This window comes from Danio rerio, chromosome 19 (genome assembly GCF_049306965.1).
Source record: "Danio rerio strain Tuebingen ecotype United States chromosome 19, GRCz12tu, whole genome shotgun sequence".
NCBI lineage: Eukaryota > Metazoa > Chordata > Actinopteri > Cypriniformes > Danionidae > Danio > Danio rerio.
Genome location: NC_133194.1, coordinates 46617501 through 46640000, shown reverse-complemented (window position 1 = coordinate 46640000; position 22500 = coordinate 46617501). Strand labels below are relative to the sequence as shown.

At 36.1% G+C, this 22500-nt stretch overlaps 3 protein-coding genes across 5 annotated transcripts in view; all 3 read right to left on the bottom strand.

Moving 5' to 3' along the window:
* The window catches only part of LOC100536487 (cyclic GMP-AMP synthase), a 12612-nt gene extending 10068 nt beyond the window's left edge, over positions 1 to 2544 (bottom strand). For all 3 annotated transcript variants that reach the window (XM_003200639.7, XM_073931930.1, XM_073931931.1), the window contains exons 1-2: positions 2204 to 2544; positions 35 to 115 (exon numbers count right to left, since the gene is read on the bottom strand). In XM_003200639.7, the coding sequence (XP_003200687.3) occupies positions 35 to 56 (22 nt within the window). In that variant the 5' untranslated portion in view covers positions 57 to 115; positions 2204 to 2544. The remainder of the gene's footprint in view (positions 1 to 34; positions 116 to 2203) is intronic.
* Positions 2545 to 4827: 2283 nt separating this feature from the next.
* Positions 4828 to 17851, bottom strand: eef1a1l2 (eukaryotic translation elongation factor 1 alpha 1, like 2). The gene is given in 8 exon segments (NM_001039985.1): positions 4828 to 5142; positions 6518 to 6752; positions 8118 to 8374; positions 11049 to 11199; positions 13888 to 14184; positions 14259 to 14438; positions 16989 to 17144; positions 17804 to 17851. Coding segments are annotated over 7 exon segments (1389 nt in total). The 5' UTR covers positions 17133 to 17144; positions 17804 to 17851; the 3' UTR covers positions 4828 to 5017.
* Positions 17852 to 18125: 274 nt separating this feature from the next.
* Positions 18126 to 21449, bottom strand: eef1a1l1 (eukaryotic translation elongation factor 1 alpha 1, like 1). The gene is given in 8 exon segments (NM_131263.1): positions 18126 to 18540; positions 18621 to 18855; positions 18933 to 19189; positions 19493 to 19643; positions 19731 to 20027; positions 20114 to 20293; positions 20609 to 20765; positions 21389 to 21449. Coding segments are annotated over 7 exon segments (1389 nt in total). The 5' UTR covers positions 20753 to 20765; positions 21389 to 21449; the 3' UTR covers positions 18126 to 18415.
* Positions 21450 to 22500: the final 1051 nt, after the last annotated feature.

The window sequence follows — 22500 nt, the reverse complement described above, 5'->3', positions numbered from 1 at the left end:
CAGAAAGATCAACATAGTAAAGATTCTCCATTACTTGTTCTTGTTCGACTTTCCATGATGGAGCTTTGAATAGCAAAATGTCAGATGCAGATCCTCTCAATATGGTCAATCCAGCCTGAAAATGAAAATTAGCATGAAAGAAAATGAAAAATGTTTTGTATCTTAAACTTTTCTTTCTGCTACAGATTTACCGAAGCGGGGAATCAGGAACACAAGCTGAAATCATTATTGTTTTACAGACAATTGTGAAACATCAGAGCTTTACAACCTTTTTATGGCTTTTATAAATTCTGAGAATAATAAAAGAACGAAAAAAAGTCATAATTTACAAAAAAACTAAATACTCCAGGACAAGCATCTGGAATATTTCGAATAATTAATATTAATATAACATTAATATCTTGCAAAAACAACAATAAAATACATTACTAAATAAAACGTACTGTTTTGAAGGATCTTTTGTCCATACACTCTCAGAAACAAAGGTACACGAGCTGTCACTGGGGTGGTACCTTTTTCGAAAGGTACAATTTTGTTCCTTAAAAGGTCCATATTAATACCTCAAGAGTACAAATTAGTACTTAAAAAGTACAAGTGTTCCTCTTAAAATTTTTAGGTACTAATATATACTTTAGAGGTACAAATATGGACCCTTCAGGTAAAAATGTGTACCTTTTGAAAAGTGACAGCTCGCATATCTTTATTTCTGAGAGAAATATATATATATATATATATATATATATATATATATATATATATATATATATATATATATATATATATAAATATATATATATATATATATATATATATATATATATATATATATATATATATATATATATATATATATATATATATATATATACATACACACATACACACACAGTTAAAGTCAGAATTATTAGCCCCCCGTCAAATCTTTTTTCCTTTTTGTAATATTTCTCAAATTATGTTTAACAGAGCAGGGAAATTTTCACAGTATGTCTGATAATATTTTTTCTTTCTGAAAAAGTCTTATTTGTTAAATTTCAGCTAGAATAAAAGCAGTTTTTAATTTTTTAAGAACCATTTTCAGGTCAAAATTATTAGCCCCTTTATTATTCAATAGTCTACAGAACAAACTATCATTATACAGTAACTTGCCTAATTACCCTAACCTGCCTAGTTACCCTAATTAAGTTAAGCTTTTAAATGTCACTTTAAGCTGTATAGAAGTGCCTTGAAAAATATCTAGTCAAATATAAGTATATATATATATATATATATATATATATATATATATATATATATATATATATATATATATATATATATATATATATATATATATATATAAAGTGAGTAAAGTAAAGAATTAAAAATACAAATTTACTGTTTAGTTAACCTTGTAGAATATGTGATGAAACCAAACTTTATTCATCTACTGTATTTAAAAAAAGTCTGAATATTATTGAATAAGAAAGAAATAAAGAAATATAATATATAAAGAAAAAAATATATAATCTGCTAAAAACTAAGATAGACAAACTCCAGTACAGGCCTCAGTGATATAATGATGCAAAATCAACAGTAAAATTAATAAAACTTGTTTGGGAGGATTTTTTGACATCTATAATTGCATATAATCAACCAATAAAATAATCATAGAAATTAAATAATTAAAAATAAAGCTTATTGTTTAGCTATAGTTAACTTTGTAGCATACATGGTGAAACCAAACTTTCAATGCTATTAAAATAATTCTCAAGCATATATTATTGAATGAGAAAGAAAGAAGGATCGACAAAAAATAAAGTTAATCTAATAAAGAAATACTCCATGAAAGGCATATGGGATATTCTGATTAATAATATTACATTATTATCTTGCAAAACAACAGTAAAACCTAATGCTAGTTAACTTTGGTAAAGTTTGGTTTCACCATGTATGCTACAATGCAACTATTAAAATAATCCTCAAGCGTTTATTATTGAAAGAAAGAAAGAAAGAAAGAAAGAAATTATCATTTAAAAGTTATATTCTAAAAAGTAAGATGCACATACTCCAGTACAGGCATGGGGGATATTGATGCTAAATCAACAGTAAAACACATTACTGAAAATAAATCTTATTGTTAACTATAGTTAACTTTATCAATGCACCTATTCAAACAATTCCTCAAGCGTATATTTTTGAATGACATTCATGAATGCAGACTTACCGTCTTCCTGTTGTACCGAATATCTTTAAACACAGAGATATACACGACACGAGTGTTTTCTAAAGTCCTCCCAGACACACCAGAGGATCTTTCGCTTTACTGTAAAAGGTTCAGGGTGTGACTGTTCTCCTGTCAGGTAAGAACGAAACTTTAAAGACAGATTTGCCTAAGGCTTTACTGCTGACGAAAACACGTATCTCCATAAATAAAGATTTTATTCGATTGAGTAATGTGTGCAAGGTTAACTTTCAGTGGATTTAAAAGACGAGTCTTTATGCATTATATCAGGGCAGCTCAACCCTGTTCCTGTGGATCTGCCTTCACAGAGTTCAGCTCTAACCTTGATCAAACACACCTAAACCAGGGGCGGACTGGGACTAAAAATCCGCCCTGGCATTGTAGCCACACCAGCCCACATTACCACACCGACACAGCCCCATCCAAGGACACGCACATTCACTACTTAAATTTGTGTACAGATGGTAAAATTATATAAGCAGTTCCTATTTAAGAGATATTTAAACATTTAATGTATGTGACTGAAACAAAAACAACCCATTTATATATGCAATCATGTCATTCATTTTCTTTTCGCCTTAGTCCATTTATTAATCTGGAAATCGCTAACGTATCCTGCATATGTTTTATACAGTGGATGCCCTCAAAGCTGCAACCCATTACTGGGTTACCTAATTCCCAGTTGGCCTACCCAATTCACCTATAGCATGTGTTTGGACTTGTGAAGGAAACCAGAAGCAAACCCACACGAACATGCAAACTCCACACAGAAACACCAACTGACCCAGATGAGGCTCAAACCAGCAACTTTCTTGCTCTGAGGCGACAGCACTACCTACTGCGCCACTGCACTGCCCCCTTTCGAGACTAGTTCAGTTAATTTTATGTAAATGGCAATGTCTGACTTGAACGCCTTTCCCTTTTTATGGTCCATCTCTGACAATTAGCTTGTGTTGCACTTACTGTTTGTTTGACATTCTTGCCAAATTTTTATTATGTCTGCGTAACCTCAGATTGGGTCGGCCCATCTCAAAACCAGCCGGTTGTTGCTAAATGGGCCAATGCTTAACATTTACTATAATTCTTACTATTATCACCATCATCATCATAATATTCACATCTCGCATGAGATAAAAGCTGCCTACATTTAAAAAACAGTACATATGAAAAAATAAATAAGTAAATAAAAAATAGCTGACAGGCCCACATTTAATAAATGGTCTGGCCCTTCTGGCATTTGCCAGAATTGCCAGATGGCCAGTCCGCCCCTGACCTAAACCAACTAATTAGGACCGGAACAGCACATGATAGTTACAGGAAGGTGTGTTTGATATGGGATGCAACTGAAATCTGCAGGAAAGTAGATCTCCACTCATTTAAAACAGTTGGGTTAATAATAGCCCAACATGTATGATGGGTCATTTTGGCACTGCCCTGCTGTTGGGTTGTTTTAACCCAATCCATTGGGTTGTTAAAGTTGACCCAACAAATTGGGTTACAAAAATAACAAATTTGTTTGGTTATTTTGGCAACAAATTGGCTTGACCAACGTATAACAATCAAACCATATAATTCATGTTTAAATGTTTCTACATAAGGCGTCGTGGTGGCACAGTAGGTAGTGCTGTAACCTCACAGCAAGAAGGTCGCTGGTTTAAGCCTCAGCTGGGTCAGTTGGCGTTTCTGTTTAGAGTTTGCATGTTCTCCACATGTTCACGTGTGTTTCCTCCGAGTCCTCCGGTTTCCCCTAAAACTCCAAAGACATGCGGTACAGATAAATTGTATAGGCATCCACTGCGTGAAATGTGCTGGATAAGTTGGCGGCTCATTCCACTGTGGTGACCCCAGATTAATAAAGGGACTGAGCCGAAAAGAAAATGAATCAATGAGGTTCTACATGAGATGTTAGCGCTGTTTACATAGCTATCGCCTCATATACACGCACAAGTTCGTTATTCCCAATGGAAGCACTGCGCATTGAGGGACATGCTCGCCCTGGCACACCTAGGTAAAAACAGCTCAACTTTAATTTTCAATAACAATCTGACGGGTCTTGAACTTGATTTATTCATTCAGTCATTTTCCTTCGGCTCAGTCCCTTATTTATCAGGGGTCGCCACAGTGGAATGAACCGCCAACTATTTCAGCATTTTTTTTTATGCAACAGATGCCCTTCTAGCTGCAACCCGGTACTGCCAAAGAACTTGATTTATATATCATGACATTGAAATCAGGCATCACGATGGCGCAGTGGGTAGCACGATCACCTCACAGCAAGAAGGTCGCTGGTTTGAGCCTAAGTCAGGCCAACTGGCAAATATGTGCTATTTCTAGTACTATTAAAACATTTTATTTCAGTTAGGTTGTCTAATTTTCATTCAATATTTTTTTGTTTGTCATCTAATATTTAATTGAAGTTACATTATTAAATGACATTATTTGAGTGACATTACATTTAGAGTGAAATATGATTAAAATGTAAACAGAAATAACATTTGAATCTCATTTAATTTGATGTTTGATTATTTTTAATTCATGTAAGCACTAAAATAAAACCCATTCATGGTGTCTTGATGCACAAATCAGAGCGATGGCACAATCAGAAATGGATGATCATAGTTTATTTGTAATAACAGTCTCCTAACGTGTTACAAATGCATGTTTTCCTCCTTTCCTCCTGAAGCTTTTGCGGTGGGTTTTTATCAGCATAAGCCAGTCCTTTAAAAGCGTGCTCAGGTTCTGAGACATTGCAGTGTAGGATGTCAATGGGGCTTGCTGTGTGTCTGATGAGACGATTCATTTGGTTTTGGCGGCCTTCTGAGCAGACTTGGTGACCTTTCCACCGCTGGATGCTTTCTTGTCCACAGCCTTGATGACGCCGACAGCCACGGTCTGCCTCATGTCACGCACAGCAAAACGACCTGAAGCATGACAGTAAACAAAGTACTTTAATCAGAACATTTATAATTGAATATTTAACTATTCACCCATACATGTCAGTAATCCTTTAAATTGATACACATTATCTATGTGAACGCATTAAGTGAGTTTTGAGACATATAGTTGAAGTCAGAATTATTAGCCACCCAGAATTATTAGCCCCCCTGTTTACTCTTTCCCTATATTCTGATTAACGGAGAGAATTTTTAACACATTTCTAAACATAATAGTAATTTATTAACTTATTTCTTTTATCTTTGCCATGATGACAGTAGATAATATTTAACTAGATATTTTTCAAGACACTTCTATACAGCTTAAAGTGACATTTAAAGGCTTAACTAGGTTAATTAGGTTAATGAGGCAGGTTAGGGTAATTAGACAAGTTATTGTATAACGATAGTTTGTTCTGTAGACTATCCAAAAAAAATATAGCTTAAAGGGGCTAATAATTTTGACCGTTAAATGGCTTTTAAAACATTAAAAACTGGTTTTATTCTTGCCGAAATTAAACAAATAAGACTTTCTCCAGAAGAAAAAATATTATCAGACATACTGTGAAAATTTCCTTGCTCTGTTAAACATCATTTGGGAAATATTAGAAAAAAATCAAAGGGGGGATAATAATTCTGACTTCAACTGTACATATTGCATATGCAGCCCAAAATGGTTATTGCTAGATCAGATATGGTTGCAATTGGAAGTTAACAAAAATAATAATTATTATTTGTCACATTTCCCATTAATTGTATTTTATTAACGTCTACCCCCACCACAACCCTAAACCCGTCACATTAACGTAAAAACACGTATAACGTAATTATTGTTATCTATTAAATTACCCAATAAATTGTATTTTTTAACGTCTACCCCTACCCTAATCCTAAACCCAACCATCACAGTACTGTAAAATATTAATTATTGTTATACAGTGTCATTAAAATGTGGCTATATTGTTGTGCATAGCACACTTCCGGCCTGCTGTGTATCCTATCTGATTTGATGGTTTTCTCATACTTTACAGCATTATTTGCATCAAATCTTTTTAAATGTTTTGCTGTAAAGATAAATGAGACTACTTTTTATTAAATTCTTTCAAAATATTTAGCTAAAAAGCTACTTTTTTATCTTAGGAATCACTGCACTCATAAATTTCTGTATTTCACAATCCATCTAGGCTGTTATTAATAGTAAAAAAAAATAATAATAATAATAGTTCTGCCAACCAGAAGTAGACACCTTACATTATTAGTATTACAATTACTTAATTAGTTGATTAGTCATTTAAACAACGATAGAATATGGTAATTTATGGAGACTGAGATCTCTAATATCAACCTAAATGACTGTTCTTACCCAGTGGTGGGTATTGAGAGAAGCTCTCCACACACATGGGCTTGCCAGGAATCATAAGAATAATGGCAGCGTCTCCAGATTTGAGAGCCTTGGGGTTGTCTTCAAGCTTCTTGCCAGAACGACGGTCGATCTTCTCCTTGAGCTCAGCAAACTTGCAGGCGATGTGAGCAGTGTGGCAATCCAGCACTGGGGCGTAACCCTGAGAGATCTGACCAGGGTGGTTCAGGATGATGACCTGGGAGAAGACGATGATAAAACACTTGATATACAGTCACATTATATAATAAAATGAAAATAAATTAATATTAATAATTAATAATAATAAAAAGCCTATACAAATATATATATATATATATATATATATATATATATATATATATATATATATATATATATATACATACATATACATATACATATATATATATATACATATATATATATATATATATATATATATATATATATATATACATATATATATATATATATATATATATATATATATATATATATATACATATATATATATATATATATATATATATATATATATATACATATATATATATATATATATATATATATATATATATATATATATATATATATATATATATATATATACATATATATATATATATATATATATACATATATATATATATATATATACATATATATATATATATATATATATATATATATACATATATATATATATATATATATATATATATATATATATATATATATATATATATATTTATTTATATATATATATATATATATATATATATATATATATATATATATATATATATATATATATATATATATATATATATATATTTATATTTATATATATATATATATATATATATATATATATATATATATATGTGGAAGACCCAAAGAAGCGCACCATCCAGACTGTTGGGTAGAGCATGGCTGCAATATCATAGCATTCCCTAGGCCTAATAATTGTGCTAGAAGGACACATTACAGCCAAGGGCTAACAAAACATTCTGGAGGACCATGTGCACCCATTGAGTCACACACTGTATCCTGAAGTTGGTGCCGCATATTAGGATGCTAATCCACCATTACATACAGCAAGACTGGTGACAAAGTGGATTGATGTACTTGAAAGTAAAGTTGAACATCTCCCATGGCCTGCACAGTACCCAGTTCTAAATATTGTTGAGTCACTTTGGGGTATTTTGGAGAAGTGTGTCTGGAAACATTTTCCTCCACCAGTATCATGTATTGACCTGATATTTCACTACTCTGGAAGAAGAATGGCTTACAATCCCTCTGGCCAATGTGCAGGACTTGAATCTGTCATTCCCAAGACGAATTGATGCTGTATTGGTTGCAAGGGGAGGCCCTTTATCATACTAATGAATCAAAATAAATAAATAAAACGTAGACTTGTAGACTTAGTAACTTAGAGTTGTCATACCACTTATATACTGTTACTTTCCAATGATTTGAAGAACTTAACCTCAATTGAAAGTCACTTTGGATAAAGGCATCTGCTAAATAAATAAATGTAAGACGTTATGTAGCTCATGCAGATAATATTCTGTCATCAAACCTGAGATGTGAAGTTGGCAGCCTCCATGGGTGGGTCGTTCTTGCTGTCTCCAGCCACATTACCACGACGGATGTCCTTGACAGACACGTTCTTGACATTGAAGCCAACGTTGTCACCGGGAAGAGCCTCGGTAAGAGACTCGTGGTGCATCTCGACAGACTTAACCTCAGTGGTTACATTAGCAGGGGCAAAGGTCACGATCATCCCAGCCTTCAGAGTTCCAGTCTCAACACGTCCCACAGGCACAGTTCCAATACCTGGAAAACAGAGAATGTTTGAAAGTCCATGTTGTATCATATACCCTATAATCCTGTTATCAGGCCTCATTCATTCATTCAATTTCTTCTGCTTATCCGAGGTACGACTGGGTCATGGGGGCAGCAGTGTCAAGAGGGAATCCCATATTTCTGACACTTCCTTTAGCTCCTCCATGGGGATCCGGAAGCATTTCCAGGGAAGACGGGAGACATAGTTCTGCCAGTGTGTCCTGGGTCTTTCCCGAGGCCTCCTCCCAGTGGGATATGCCTCCCACGGTAGGCATCCGAAAAAGATGCCCTAGTCACCTCAGCTGGCTTCTCTGGATGTGGAGGAACAGCGGCTCTACTTCGAGCTCCAGTCAGGTGACAGAGCTCCTCACCCTATCTATATTTCCCACCCTGCGGAGGAAACTCATTTCGGCCGCTTGTATTGGAGATCTTGTCCTTTCGTTCAGGACCCAAAGCTCATGACCATTGGTGAGAGTAGGAACGTATTGATCGATAAAATACAGTGAGTGGTATTACTGTGTAAGATGAGTATGCCTGCACAGGAGCAACACTAGGGGAAGGCTATGCTGAAGAAGATTGTGTAGAATAACTGAATATGTAAAGCACTGATTATATATGTTAAATACTTGTATGAAGCTATATGTGTCAGAAGTTAGAATGAGTAACATGTTATCAAGTGATTATGCTATCATGACAATGTATGTAAACACTTAGTCCTTTTGCATAAGTTGCATCTATGGAGAGAGAACTTTGGTGTCAAAACAGTTGCTGACATGACATAGACATGACGTGCAAGTTTTCTTCACTGTCTATTATTGATAACCGTGTATTATGCACATATAGACTGTTACCGTGGCTGTTCTTCCTGCGTCATTTATTGGTGAACAGCACTTTTATTTGTGAAGCCAATCATAGCCCTTTCTGTTGAGCGGGTGAAGACAATGACATGACAATCATAGGGGTGTAAGACCTCGCTTGACAGTGCTCAAAAAGCAAGCGGGATGATATGTACATGAGTTTACTTGCTATAAATGCTCATGCTGTCTTCTGTGCATGTGTTGGAGTTTTGTTTGATACATTCAGAAAGCATGTTTTCTTTGAGCGGGTCAAATTAAAGGTGCAGTTTATATATCTTACTGCTGTATTTAAGAACAAAATTGTATTACAAATAAAATATAAATATATTTGTAGATTAAAAAAAAATGTGAAGAAAAAATCGGTGTATGGAAAGCATCGTCAATAGGGATGCACGATATATCGGAGGCCATATCGTTATCGGCCGATAAATGCTTTTTTTAAGATTATCGTTATCGATCTGATGTCTAAATTAAGCCGATATCTTTAAGCCGATAAATTACGAAATTGTTGCCGCGCACGCGTGGGCGGAACATGTTTAGATCTTTCCACACACTGATTATTCCCTCAAAGTCTGTCCTTTCCTCACGTGGTATTGCTGTGCGTTAATAACTCAGTAAGTAACCATGTTCCTTATCATTGTAGATATGTTTGATTGAGTGCCATTGTATGTATTTTGCTTCAAATCGCCTCAGGAAAAAATATTACATATGAAAGCCTTTCCTGCTCTGTCTATTTGTTGTGTTAGAGATAGCAGAGAGATTTACTTAGTACTCCAGGGCTGAATAATATTAGTTTCGGAGTTAATTCTTTTAGTTGCAGCAAGTGAATAAACGAGGACCCGAAAAAAGCGCTCCTCTTTTCTGTCTCTCCCTCCTCGCTTCACACACACACACACACATACACACACACCAAACTGACCTGCACACGTGACGCGCTAAACAAAAACTTTACGGAAGGTTTTTAATATAATATAATTATTTGTTATTATCAACGCGTTGCTTGAAAGAATCTAAAACGACAAAAAAGGATGAATTTATGTCGCATTTTTAAAAATAATACATTCTGTATCTAGCTTATCACTTGTACGGTGGCTCTGAACTGTCAAAACACCTCTAAAAAAGGCTTTTTCGGACATGACATATTTGTACACATGTACATTACTGTAACCCGTTTTATTCAAGAACATTTGAGCTGGTTTCAGTCCTCAGCTCTTTTATTTTCATCTTATTTAAAATATATTTAACTTGCATGTTAATTAAATCCCATTTTGTTATTTAACCTTTTTAATTTTATGCAACAGTCAATTTGCATGTTAATTTGCTATGAAGAAAATCAAATAATGTATTTTTAGCATGCTGATTCGTGTGAAATCGTGAATATAGGTTATATATAATTGAATATATAATTTTGAAATCATAGCTTTTTTGCTTTGAGTATAGGATATTCAGTTCAAAAGAGCCGAGTTTCAGCTTTTAATGAAGTTTGCTGTATAAAAATATAACATTTTGAAATATTTATAATTATCGGCCTATATATATCGGCTGTCGGCCTCCAAGTCTGAAGAATTATCAGTTATCGACCAAAAAATCCATACCGGTGCATCCCTAATCGTCAATGCACCGTGATGCACTGAGATATCGAATTGAACCGAATCGATGGAATGATAATTTTAACTAAACCAAACCATGAGACCGGTGTAGGTTCACACCCCTACTGATAACCCTTTGATTACAGTTTTACATTAACTTTGGCTTCCATAAAGTATTATTAGATGGGGACGAATAAAGAAATATAATAACCAATTTACCTCCAATCTTGTACACATCCTGCAGTGGCAGACGGAGGGGCTTGTCGGTGGGCCGGCTGGGTGGTAGGATGGAGTCCAGGGCCTCCAGAAGCGTAACACCATTGGCACCACCCTCCTTCCTCTCAATCTTCCAGCCCTTAAACCAGCCCATCTGAAATCCATACAAAAAAGCATGCAGTATTAAAAATAATAGTTCACCTAAAAATGAAAAATCTGTCATCATTTACTCACCTTTCTCTTGTTTCATACCTTTATGAGATTCTTTCTTCTATTGAGCACAAGAGAAGATAATTTGAAGAATGTTGTAAACCTGTAACCATTGACTTCCATAGTATTCATTTTTCCTCCTATGGAAGTCAATGGCAGCGTCTGAAATCGTGTAGGTACCACACCTGATTTTTAATTTACTACATGATTGTCAGAAAAGGGTAACGTTTAGAAAGGATACAGCTACAGATACTCACATCAATACAGCATAATTACTGTGACACTGTACAACAATAATTAATATTTTTCACATTAATGTGAGGGGTAGATGGGTAGATGTTAATAAAATACGATTTAATGGGTAATTTATTTAATAATATGAATAATTCTCATTATAATTACTGCATTTACATTACTGTGAGGATTAGGGTAGGGGTAGACGTTAAAAAAATACAATTTAATGGGTAATTTAATAAATAATGTGAATAATTCTTATTATAATTACTGCATTTACATTACTGTGAGGATTAGGGTAGGGGTAGACGTTAAAAAAATACAATTTAATGGGTAATTTAATAAATAATGTGAATAATTCTTATTATAATTACTGCATTTACATTACTGTGAGGGTTAGATTAGGGGTAGACGTTAAAAAATACAATTTAATGGGTAATTTAATAAATAATATGAATAATTCTTATTATAATTACTGTTTTTACATTACTGTGAGGGTTGTATTAGGGGTAGACGTTAAAAATACAATTCAATGGGTAATTAAATAAATAATATGAATAATTCTCATTATAATTACTGCGTTTATATTTCTGTGAGGATTAGGGTAGGGGTAGACGTTAATAAAATACAATTTATTAGCAATTTATTAACAATATAAATAATTCACATTATAATTACTGTTTTTACATTACTGTGAGGGTTGGATTAGGGGTAGACATTATTTAAATACAATTTAATGGGTAATTTAATAAATAATGTAAATAATTCTATAGTAATTGCTGTTTTTACATTACAGTGAGGGTTAGGGTGTACATTAATACAATACAATTTAATTAATAATATATATATATATATATATATATATATATATATATATATATATATATATATATATATATATATATATATATATATATAAAATTCCCATTAACTGCAAGCCACAGCTGTATCTCTTCTAGAAACAACTTTAGTCCTGGAGAGTTTAACTCCAATCCTAATCAAACACACCTGCATCATCTAATCAAGTTCTTATATTAGAAACTTCCTGGCAGGTGTGTAACGTTAGAGGCAAGTTGGAGCTAAACTCAGTGGCCCTCCAGGACAGAGGTTGGACACCCCTGTTCTACATATTATGAATAATATGACATCCGCCATCTGTCATTATCACATGACCTAGTTGCTTCACTACTATTCATAAATTCTCTTGTGTTGCATCATGGGATAGCATAGCATCCATCAGGTGCACTATACAGAATCTTGCCGGAAGTAGTAGGTCATCCGGATACTTCTCGCCTACTATTTTTCGAATACTATTGCTGCGTCTGAAACCGCATACTTCCATACTATATAGTACGCTAGAATCAGTATGCGAGCTGAGTAGTATGTCCGATTTCATAGAATTCGAAAACCAGTATGCGAGAAGTACCCGGATGACTTACTACTTCCAGCGAGATTCTGGAGTGCGCATCCCATGCATGCTGCGCTATCCCATGATGCCCCGCAAGTGAATTCAGAAATGGGAGTAAAGCGACACAACTGACGCAGGTAGGTCACGTGACCATGACAAAATGGCGGATATAGTACGTCTGAATTCCATTCATACTTCTCACAATCATACTGTATAGAGCGTACTTTATTAACGGCCGAGTAGTACGTTTAAATTCAAATGCAGTACCTACTGAGGAGTAGGCGGTTTTGGACGCAGCCTATGACTTTAACACATACTACTTAGCTTGCGTACTACTCTTTTTTCCATGCACTATATAGTAGGGTTGTATGTGATTTCAGACACAGCCAATGGTTACAGGTTTTCAGTTTTCCTCAAAATGCCTTCTTTTGTGTCTATTGTGAAATGAACTCAAAAAGGTTTGGAACCACGCAAGTAAAAAAATTAGAACAATTTTGATGCTATGATCAGTATTGTTCGTTTTTAGGATATCTATAAGCTAGTGTGCTCCAAAACGGTGAGAAGATTCACGTTTAAAGGATATAAAACTAATATAAACATGTAAAAGGTTGTAGTTTGTCAATTCCTTCTAAATGGATCAACGGTTTTATTCAGGTCACCTCATATTTCAGTTTCTCATCAAATCTTCTATCCAATCAAATGCTCCCTAGTGTTTGACAAGCCCCGCCCCCTCCAAGACACTTCACATTTGCTTTTCAGTTAATGCGCTGAGCTCAAGCACTCACACTGGCAGAGCTGTGATCACTATTGGCTGTTTTTTTAAAAGGGAGGAGCTCCACGGCGCCCTACCTTATCTTTATGTTTCAGTTGCGATTACGCCAAACACTCAATAAAAAATGCACATTTCAAAGCACTACATGGGACCTTTAAGTATGAATGATCGCAAACACTTAAAGGCATTTATATTTATAATATCTTTCAGATGTTTACATTTGAGCTGGGCTCCAGCATGTTGTCACCGTGCCATCCTGAAATCGGCACAAATGCAACGGTGGCAGGGTTGTAGCCGATCTTCTTGATGTATGCGCTGACTTCCTTGGTGATTTCCTCAAAACGAGCCTGGCTGTAAGGGGGCTCAGTGGAGTCCATCTTGTTGACTCCAACGATCAGCTGTTTCACTCCCAATGTGTAGGCCAGCAGGGCGTGCTCACGGGTCTGTCCGTTCTTGGAGATACCAGCCTCAAACTCACCGACACCGGCAGCCACGATCAACACAGCACAGTCAGCCTGAGAGGAGGAATCAAGTTAATTTTAAAAATCCTTGAAAATTGAAATTTCTAGAATCACAGTTGTAGACATACCTGAGAAGTACCAGTGATCATGTTCTTGATGAAGTCTCTGTGTCCGGGGGCATCAATGATGGTGACGTAGTATTTGCTGGTCTCGAATTTCCAAAGGGAAATGTCAATGGTGATACCACGCTCACGCTCGGCCTTCAGTTTGTCCAACACCCAGGCGTACTTGAAGGAGCCCTTGCCCATCTGTTCGACAGAAGCATCATGATTCAGACGCATTTTAGACATGTTTGCGAGACTGAAGTGAGATAACAATGATAAAACAATGGACAAAATAGATAGATTGATAGTAAGATAGAACAACTGATAGAACAAAAGATGAAATGATAGAACAATAGATAGAATGATTGAAAGATAGAACAACAGAATATTCTACAGAACAAAAGAATGATAGATAGATAGATAGATAGATAGATAGATAGATAGATAGATAGATAGATAGATAGATAGATAGATAGGTAGATAGGTAGGTAGGTAGGTAGGTAGGTAGGTAGGTAGGTAGGTAGGTAGGTAGGTAGATAGATAGATAGATAGATAGATAGATAGATAGATAGATAGATAGATAGATAGATAGATAGATAGATAGATAGATAGATAGATAGATAAAACAAGAAAAATAGAATGATGAAAAGATAGACAGAATAATAGATAGAACAAAAGAATGGTAAATAGAATGACAGTATATATATAGATAGATAGAATGATATAAAGATAGATAGAATGATAAAAAGATAAGAGGGAATAACAGAACAAAAGAACAATAGATAGAACGACAGGCGAGAAAGATGGAACGATAGATAGAATGACAGAAAGATAGATGGAATAATAGATAGAACAACAGATAGAATGACAGGATAGAACAATAGGTAGAACGATAAAAGGATAGAATAATAGAACAAAATAACCACAGATAGAATGACAGGATAGAAAGATAGATAGAACGATAGAAAGATAGAATAATAGATAGAAAAAAAGAATGATAGATAGAATAAAAGACGGAACAAACGAACGATAGATAGAATGACAGCATAGAATGATAGAAAAATAGAACAAACAATCAAAAAGTAGATAGAATGAACAACAGACAGTATGACAGAGTGATAGAACAACAGAACAATGGATTGAATGCTAGATTAATAATACAGACAGACAGACAGACAGACAGACAAAGCGATAGATAGATAGATAGATAGAAACACTACCTGACAAAAGTGGTGTCACCTATCTAAGTTAAAGGAACAGCAAATAATAACTGGACTTCTAGTTGATCATTTGGCATCAGGAGTGGCTTATATGAAAAGCAAAAGCCTCTAGATGATGCTTATTTCACCAAAATAAAATGATCATGCCTTGACTTTTAATTATTTAATTAGGACAGTAAGGTCTGACTTTGCTTAGACAAAAGTCTCATCACTGAACAGAAATAATGTCCAGTATAAAGTCATGGTGCGGTAGAAACAGAATGAATATTGTGTCTGACTCCATCATGAGCTTGGAGGACTGCATCCATACATCTCTGCAATGACTCAAATCACTGATTAATAAAGTCATCTGGAATGGCAAAGAAAGCGTTCCTGCAGGACTCCCAGAGTTCATCAAGATTCTTTGGATTCATCTTCAATGCCTCCTTAATCTTATCCCAGACACGCTCAATAATGTTCATCTCTGGTGACTGGGCTGGCCAATGCTGGGTTACCTTGACCTTCTTTGCTCTTAGTAGCTTTGATGTGGAGGCTGAAGTATGAGAAGGAGCGCTATCCTGCTGGAGAATCTGCCCTCTCCTGTGGTTTGTAATGTAATGGGCAGCACAATTGTCTTGATACCTCAGGCTGTTGATGTTGCCATCCACTCTGCAGATATCTCGCACACCCCCATACTGATAACCCCAAACCATGATTTTTTTCCTTCACCAAACTTGACTGATTTCTATAAGAATTACAGGTTCCAGTAGGTCTTCTGCAGTATTTGTGATGATTGGGGTGCAGCTCAACAGATGGTTCATTGGAAAAATACTGTCTGCCACTTTTACAAATGATCAACTAGAAGTCAAGTTATTATTCGTTGCTCTTACAACTGGGATCAACGACATGACTTTTGTCAGGTAGTGGAGATAGATAGATAGATAGATAGATAGATAGATAGATAGATAGATAGATAGATAGATAGATAGATAGATAGATAGATAGATAGATAGATAGATAGATAGATAGATAGATAGATAGATAGATATTCAAAGTACATTTTTTTGCAATAAACAAAAAAAAAGAAAAGAAACTGATTTGATTTGAAACAAGTAGTGGGTGAGCATTAATATTTTGTATAAACTGACCCTTTAATAAGACTATTTAATTAATATCAGTTCACTATATTATAACTTTACAAAACTGTAGTGCTTTTGATAGATTATTGTTGTTGTTTTTTACCTTTCATGAAGCTAAAAATATTTGGCTATCAACTTTTTAAATCCCAATATGTACACAACTTTGTCTAAAGAAACAAAACTAAACATCCAAATCCAGCATAAGAATGTGTGAAGCCGAATTTAGCTCATGAAAAGTGTCTGACAGAACCTTACAATTCCAAGGTTATGACCATAGACTGTAAAAACGGGTTATGGCTTATGTATCTACTCAAACTGAACTCTAGATGTCGCTCACAGCACATGCAGAAAGAAGACCCGCCTAGAATACACTCGTCATAAATATCCATTAGTCATCATCAGCTGTAGTGACGTACCTCAGCGGCTTCTTTTTCGAACTTCTCGATGGTTCTCTTATCGATGCCTCCACATTTGTAGATCAAGTGTCCGGTGGTGGTGGACTTGCCAGAATCGACGTGGCCAATGACCACGATGTTGATATGAATCTTTTCCTTACCCATTCTGTAGATTTACTGAGGGAAAACATATCTGCTTTAGCTTCACCCGCATAAACACGTACGGATATTTTAAAAAATGTAATGCATTGTTGCTAAGGAAACGGGGGAAAAAAGATTGTGACGTAAGCTGTTAAAATCATGTGAACGCGCATTGGTGTTGCCATATCCGCATTAAAAAAACTACATGGATAAATAAAGGTTTGTATCCGATTATCCATAAAAATACCACTACAGCTGGCAGATATTCTACCATCAAGATCAATTACCTATACATAAAACCCATTTACATGTCATGTATGAAGTAACAATGCCGCATTTGCGTAAACGGCTCGCTTTTAGCTTCACGAGGACTTAATTTTCGTGAGAGATCTGGCAACACCCACCCCTCCCTCTATTCACTGCGTCCTCCATGTTGAAGAACTGGAATGACAGCACCAGCCATATTCTTTTTAGATATGGCAACAACTTTGCCCTGTACATGTGTATGTCACTGAAAAGGGGGCACTAGGGGAAAAACAACATGTTATATTAAATAGCAGACCAATGGAGTGAATTCTGGTCTTGTGCATATTTTTTTTTTCTCTCCAGCCAAAACTAACAAGTATTATAGTCCAGATTTGGAAGGCTCACTAAAAATTGCACAACTGAATGAAATAAGGCAGTAATATTCTTACCTGGCTAAAAAGCACTACAGACAGCCCCGAGCAGACTGGAGAAAAAGGAACGAGTCACGCCGACCGTCTAAATTTATACCAGTTCAGACAGGGGTGGGATATGAAAAACACTTGGACCACATAGATACTGCAAGATGAGGGGGTATCATTGGTAGCTTTACATCGCACTCACTATTTGCGATTGGATAGACACATTAGTACAGCAGGCTGTGTATAGGAGCAACCCAGCAGCAATACGTGTTACAACAGCTGCAAGGACTGACAAATCACATTACGATTCCCATCCCAAATCCCACCCATTAAAAACAAGAAAGCATATCTTCAATTTTTAATACCTTTATTAGTTTATTCATCAGCGTTTCCAAATTGTACTGTGGCAACAGGTGCAGTTCTAAACCATCAAAACACAAATTTAATAACTGAAAGAGGCACTATCAGTCAATAAATGGAGCCACACTTAAATCCAAGTTGTTTTCCTTTCCTGCGAAAATTTTTCCGATGGGTTTTAATCAGCATTATCCAGTCCTTAAGTAGAGTGCCCAGGTTTAGAGAAATTCCAAGAGGTTGGGAAGAACACGCCGCAACCTTTGGAACGGTGTGATTGAGGGAAATTCACTTGGTCTTGGCAGCCTTCTGTGCAGACTTTGTGACCTTGCCAGCACCACCGATTTTCTTCTCAACGCTCTTGATGACGCCGACAGCAACGGTCTGCCTCATGTCACGCACAGCAAAGCGACCTGCAGAGGGAGGATGATTAGTACTTCAGCACGAATGCAAGGCTATTTTTGACATTTGTTAGCTTGTAATGGAAGCTTACCAAGAGGAGGGTAGGTAGAGAAGCTCTCCACACACATGGGCTTGCCAGGGACCATCTCGACAATGGCAGCATCTCCGGATTTGAGAGCCTTGGGGTTGTCTTCAAGCTTCTTGCCAGAACGACGGTCGATCTTCTCCTTGAGCTCAGCAAACTTGCAGGCGATGTGAGCAGTGTGGCAATCCAGCACTGGGGCGTAACCCTGAGAGATCTGACCAGGGTGGTTCAGGATGATGACCTAGAACACAACTTGAGTTAGCAAAAGGGAATTCAACCACCATGAAGCATAATTGGGGAAATGGATGAAGGCCTAACCTGAGCGTTGAAGTTGGCAGCCTCCATGGGTGGGTCGTTCTTGCTGTCTCCAGCCACATTACCACGACGGATGTCCTTGACAGACACGTTCTTAACGTTGAAGCCAACGTTGTCACCAGGAGTGGCCTCAGTCAGAGACTCGTGGTGCATCTCAACAGACTTGACCTCAGTGGTTACATTGGCAGGGGCGAAGGTCACAACCATACCAGGCTTGAGGACACCAGTCTCCACACGACCCACAGGTACAGTTCCAATACCTGGACAATTATTAGGTTAAAATTTAAGCATTCAGATTAAAAAGGGACATTTAACCCCTATAAAAGGGTCATTTACTAAACCTTCTCTTGATTTAATACCTTTGTTATGGATTATAAACAGGGTGACCAATAGTAGTTTACAATATTGAATACAATAATATTGGCTTTCTATGCTATGTTAGTCAATGGGTATGGGTTCTCAGCTCTTTGAAATGGCTTTAAAGTATTAAGCAACTCAAAGAGAACCACTTCAGAGTCAATTTCAGGTAACCAAGTACAACGTAACCCAATTAGAATACAAACCTCCAATTTTGTACACATCCTGAAGTGGCAGACGGAGGGGCTTGTCGGTGGGACGGCTAGGGGGCAGAATGGCATCAAGGGCATCAAGAAGAGTAGTACCGCTAGCATTACCCTCCTTGCGCTCAATCTTCCATCCCTTGAACCAGCCCATCTATTGAAGCAAAACAAGCATGGTCAGCGAGTGGAAACACGCATATTAAACACTATTATTAGAAAGCCTATTGCATAGAAAACGTACGTTTGAGCTGGCCTCCAGCATGTTGTCACCGTGCCATCCTGAAATTGGGACGAAGGCAACACTGGCAGGGTTGTAGCCGATCTTCTTGATGTATGCGCTGACTTCCTTGGTGATTTCCTCAAAACGAGCCTGGCTGTAAGGGGGCTCAGTGGAGTCCATCTTGTTGACTCCAACGATCAGCTGTTTCACTCCCAGGGTGAAAGCCAGGAGGGCGTGCTCACGGGTCTGTCCGTTCTTGGAGATACCAGCCTCAAACTCACCAACACCACCAGCAACAATCAGCACAGCACAGTCAGCCTAGAGGAGGAGAACAGTGATGGTTTAAAATCAACTATAGTCAAGTTAGACCAACTTTGTTTCTTAAATCACAGTTGTAGACATACCTGAGAAGTACCAGTGATCATGTTCTTGATGAAGTCTCTGTGTCCAGGGGCATCAATGATGGTGACGTAGTATTTGCTGGTCTCGAATTTCCAGAGAGCAATGTCAATGGTGATACCACGCTCACGCTCGGCCTTCAGTTTGTCCAACACCCAGGCGTACTTGAAGGAGCCCTTGCCCATCTGATTAACAAAAAAAAAATTACATTTTAAATAAATGTCAAATCATTATTAAATCTTTAAAGTGTTTTGCAAAGTTTAAGCTACAGTGCTTGAAATACTGAATTGATTAAAGTGCACATGTTGCGGCCTACTAGGCGCCATTACAGAAATTGCTACGTCATCGAGAGTGCCGCGTAAACCCCGCCCACTCCACACCCAGCCGGCTTGAGCCGAGAAACGCGTGCTGCGCCGCCATTTTGGCTCTCGTTACAGAACTGTGCCGCATTTGAAGCGCATAAATTGATTAAGAATAAATCCAACCGGTTGAACGCTTACCTCAGCGGCTTCCTTCTCGAACTTCTCGATGGTTCTCTTGTCGATTCCACCGCATTTGTAGATCAGATGGCCGGTGGTGGTGGACTTTCCGGAGTCGACGTGGCCAATAACCACGATGTTAATGTGGGTCTTTTCCTTTCCCATGATTGATAAGTTTCTGCGGACCAAGATAAAATGTGAAAGTTAATGATGGACCACAAAAATACATATTTCTCATTATTAAAACTTTTGAGCGGTGATTTCGTAACACAAGTGACAAGATGGCCCAGAGTTTGAACCGGCCTAGTTCACCATAAGGCAGCTGCGACACGTGTTTCTTTAGAGTAAGACGGTGTTATGTTACAGGATGATTAAAAAAAAACAGAAATGTCTGAACGGAATCCAAACTGAGGCAGACATCTGGCTCTCCGGCCACTTGTAACAGTTGCTGGATGCGGGAATGTGTGATAGGCTTTTAACGGACCCGTGACTTCAAACCGCTTGTGCCTTTGTTCTTTTCCCGGTGCTCATTTCACACACAAAATAACGGAAACAGCAGAAATATAAAGAGACAACAAAGTCAACTTTAAAACACTACTTATTAAAATAAAACATTTAAGAAAGACATTCAAGCCACATAGAAAACCGAACATAAAATAACTGACAAAAGCTCGCCGGATAACAAACCGCCGCGTGAAAATGTCATAAAAACATCCGCCACCGTGAAGAAAAGCCTCAATATACGCATTAAAGTTATCGATACAAGAATTAAAAAGCCAAGGCCTAGCCTATAGTACTCACCAAGATTGAGAGATCACTCCTCAGCTGCTGCTCCCCTTTGCCAGGTAACAGAAAGAGGAAGAAAAACGCTTTGGTTGGAGAATTTATATGCGGGAGGAGGACCGAGCGGCCGGCTGCAACCCCCCGCTTCCTGATCGACCCGCAAATCACACACAATTGACTGAAAATCTCCCCGCCTCGTCAGGCTGACGTCACCACTTTGTTTCGCCCATCATCTGGCTGAGTGTCATACAGTAGATTTACTAATATTGCAGATGTAATAAGAGATGAACAGAACTGATGGATATCTACTAAATCTGCAGTAGGGAGAAGATGACCATCTTAACATGAATGTCAGTGTAGGCTATATTATTTGAGAAAATTTCTCGATTTACTCGTAGGTTTGAATAAAGTATGTTACTTATTCATATTTTATTTAATTTTTGTTTCATCCTATGAAAGTCTGACAACATTTCTTCATAATTTCTAAATATAAATATTAACTTTTGCATTTCTTTTTTATCTTAAATTCTAGAAAAAATAATATTCATCACAATAACAAATGCTTAATTTTGTCGTGATCAGATTTATTTGATCAAATGTTGATTTAAAAAAACAATGGTGTTAGGCTGTCCAAAGATTGATAAAAACAAATGTTACATATATTATTATTTTAATGCAGAAAAATGCTCTAAATTACATTTATTTCACATTTGGATGAAATGTCATCTGTACAACAGAATAAAACAAAAAATACATTTTACTTAAAACATAACTTCACTACCGGTCAAAGGTTTGGGGTCAGTTTTTATTATTATTATTATTATTATTATTATTATTATTATTATTATTATTATTATTATTATTATTATTATTGTTGTTGTTGTTCTGTTTATCAAAGCGGCATTTATTAAATGATTTTTTTCAAACTGTTAAATACATATTTATTAAATATTTAATTATTACTTATTGCATGTAGTTTTAAATGAAATTATTATTCAAGTCATAATTGCTTCAATTAATATTACCATTATTATTATTATTATTATTAATAATAATAATAACAATAATAATAATAATAATAATAATAACAACAATAATAATAATAGTAGTAGTAATAATAATAATAATAA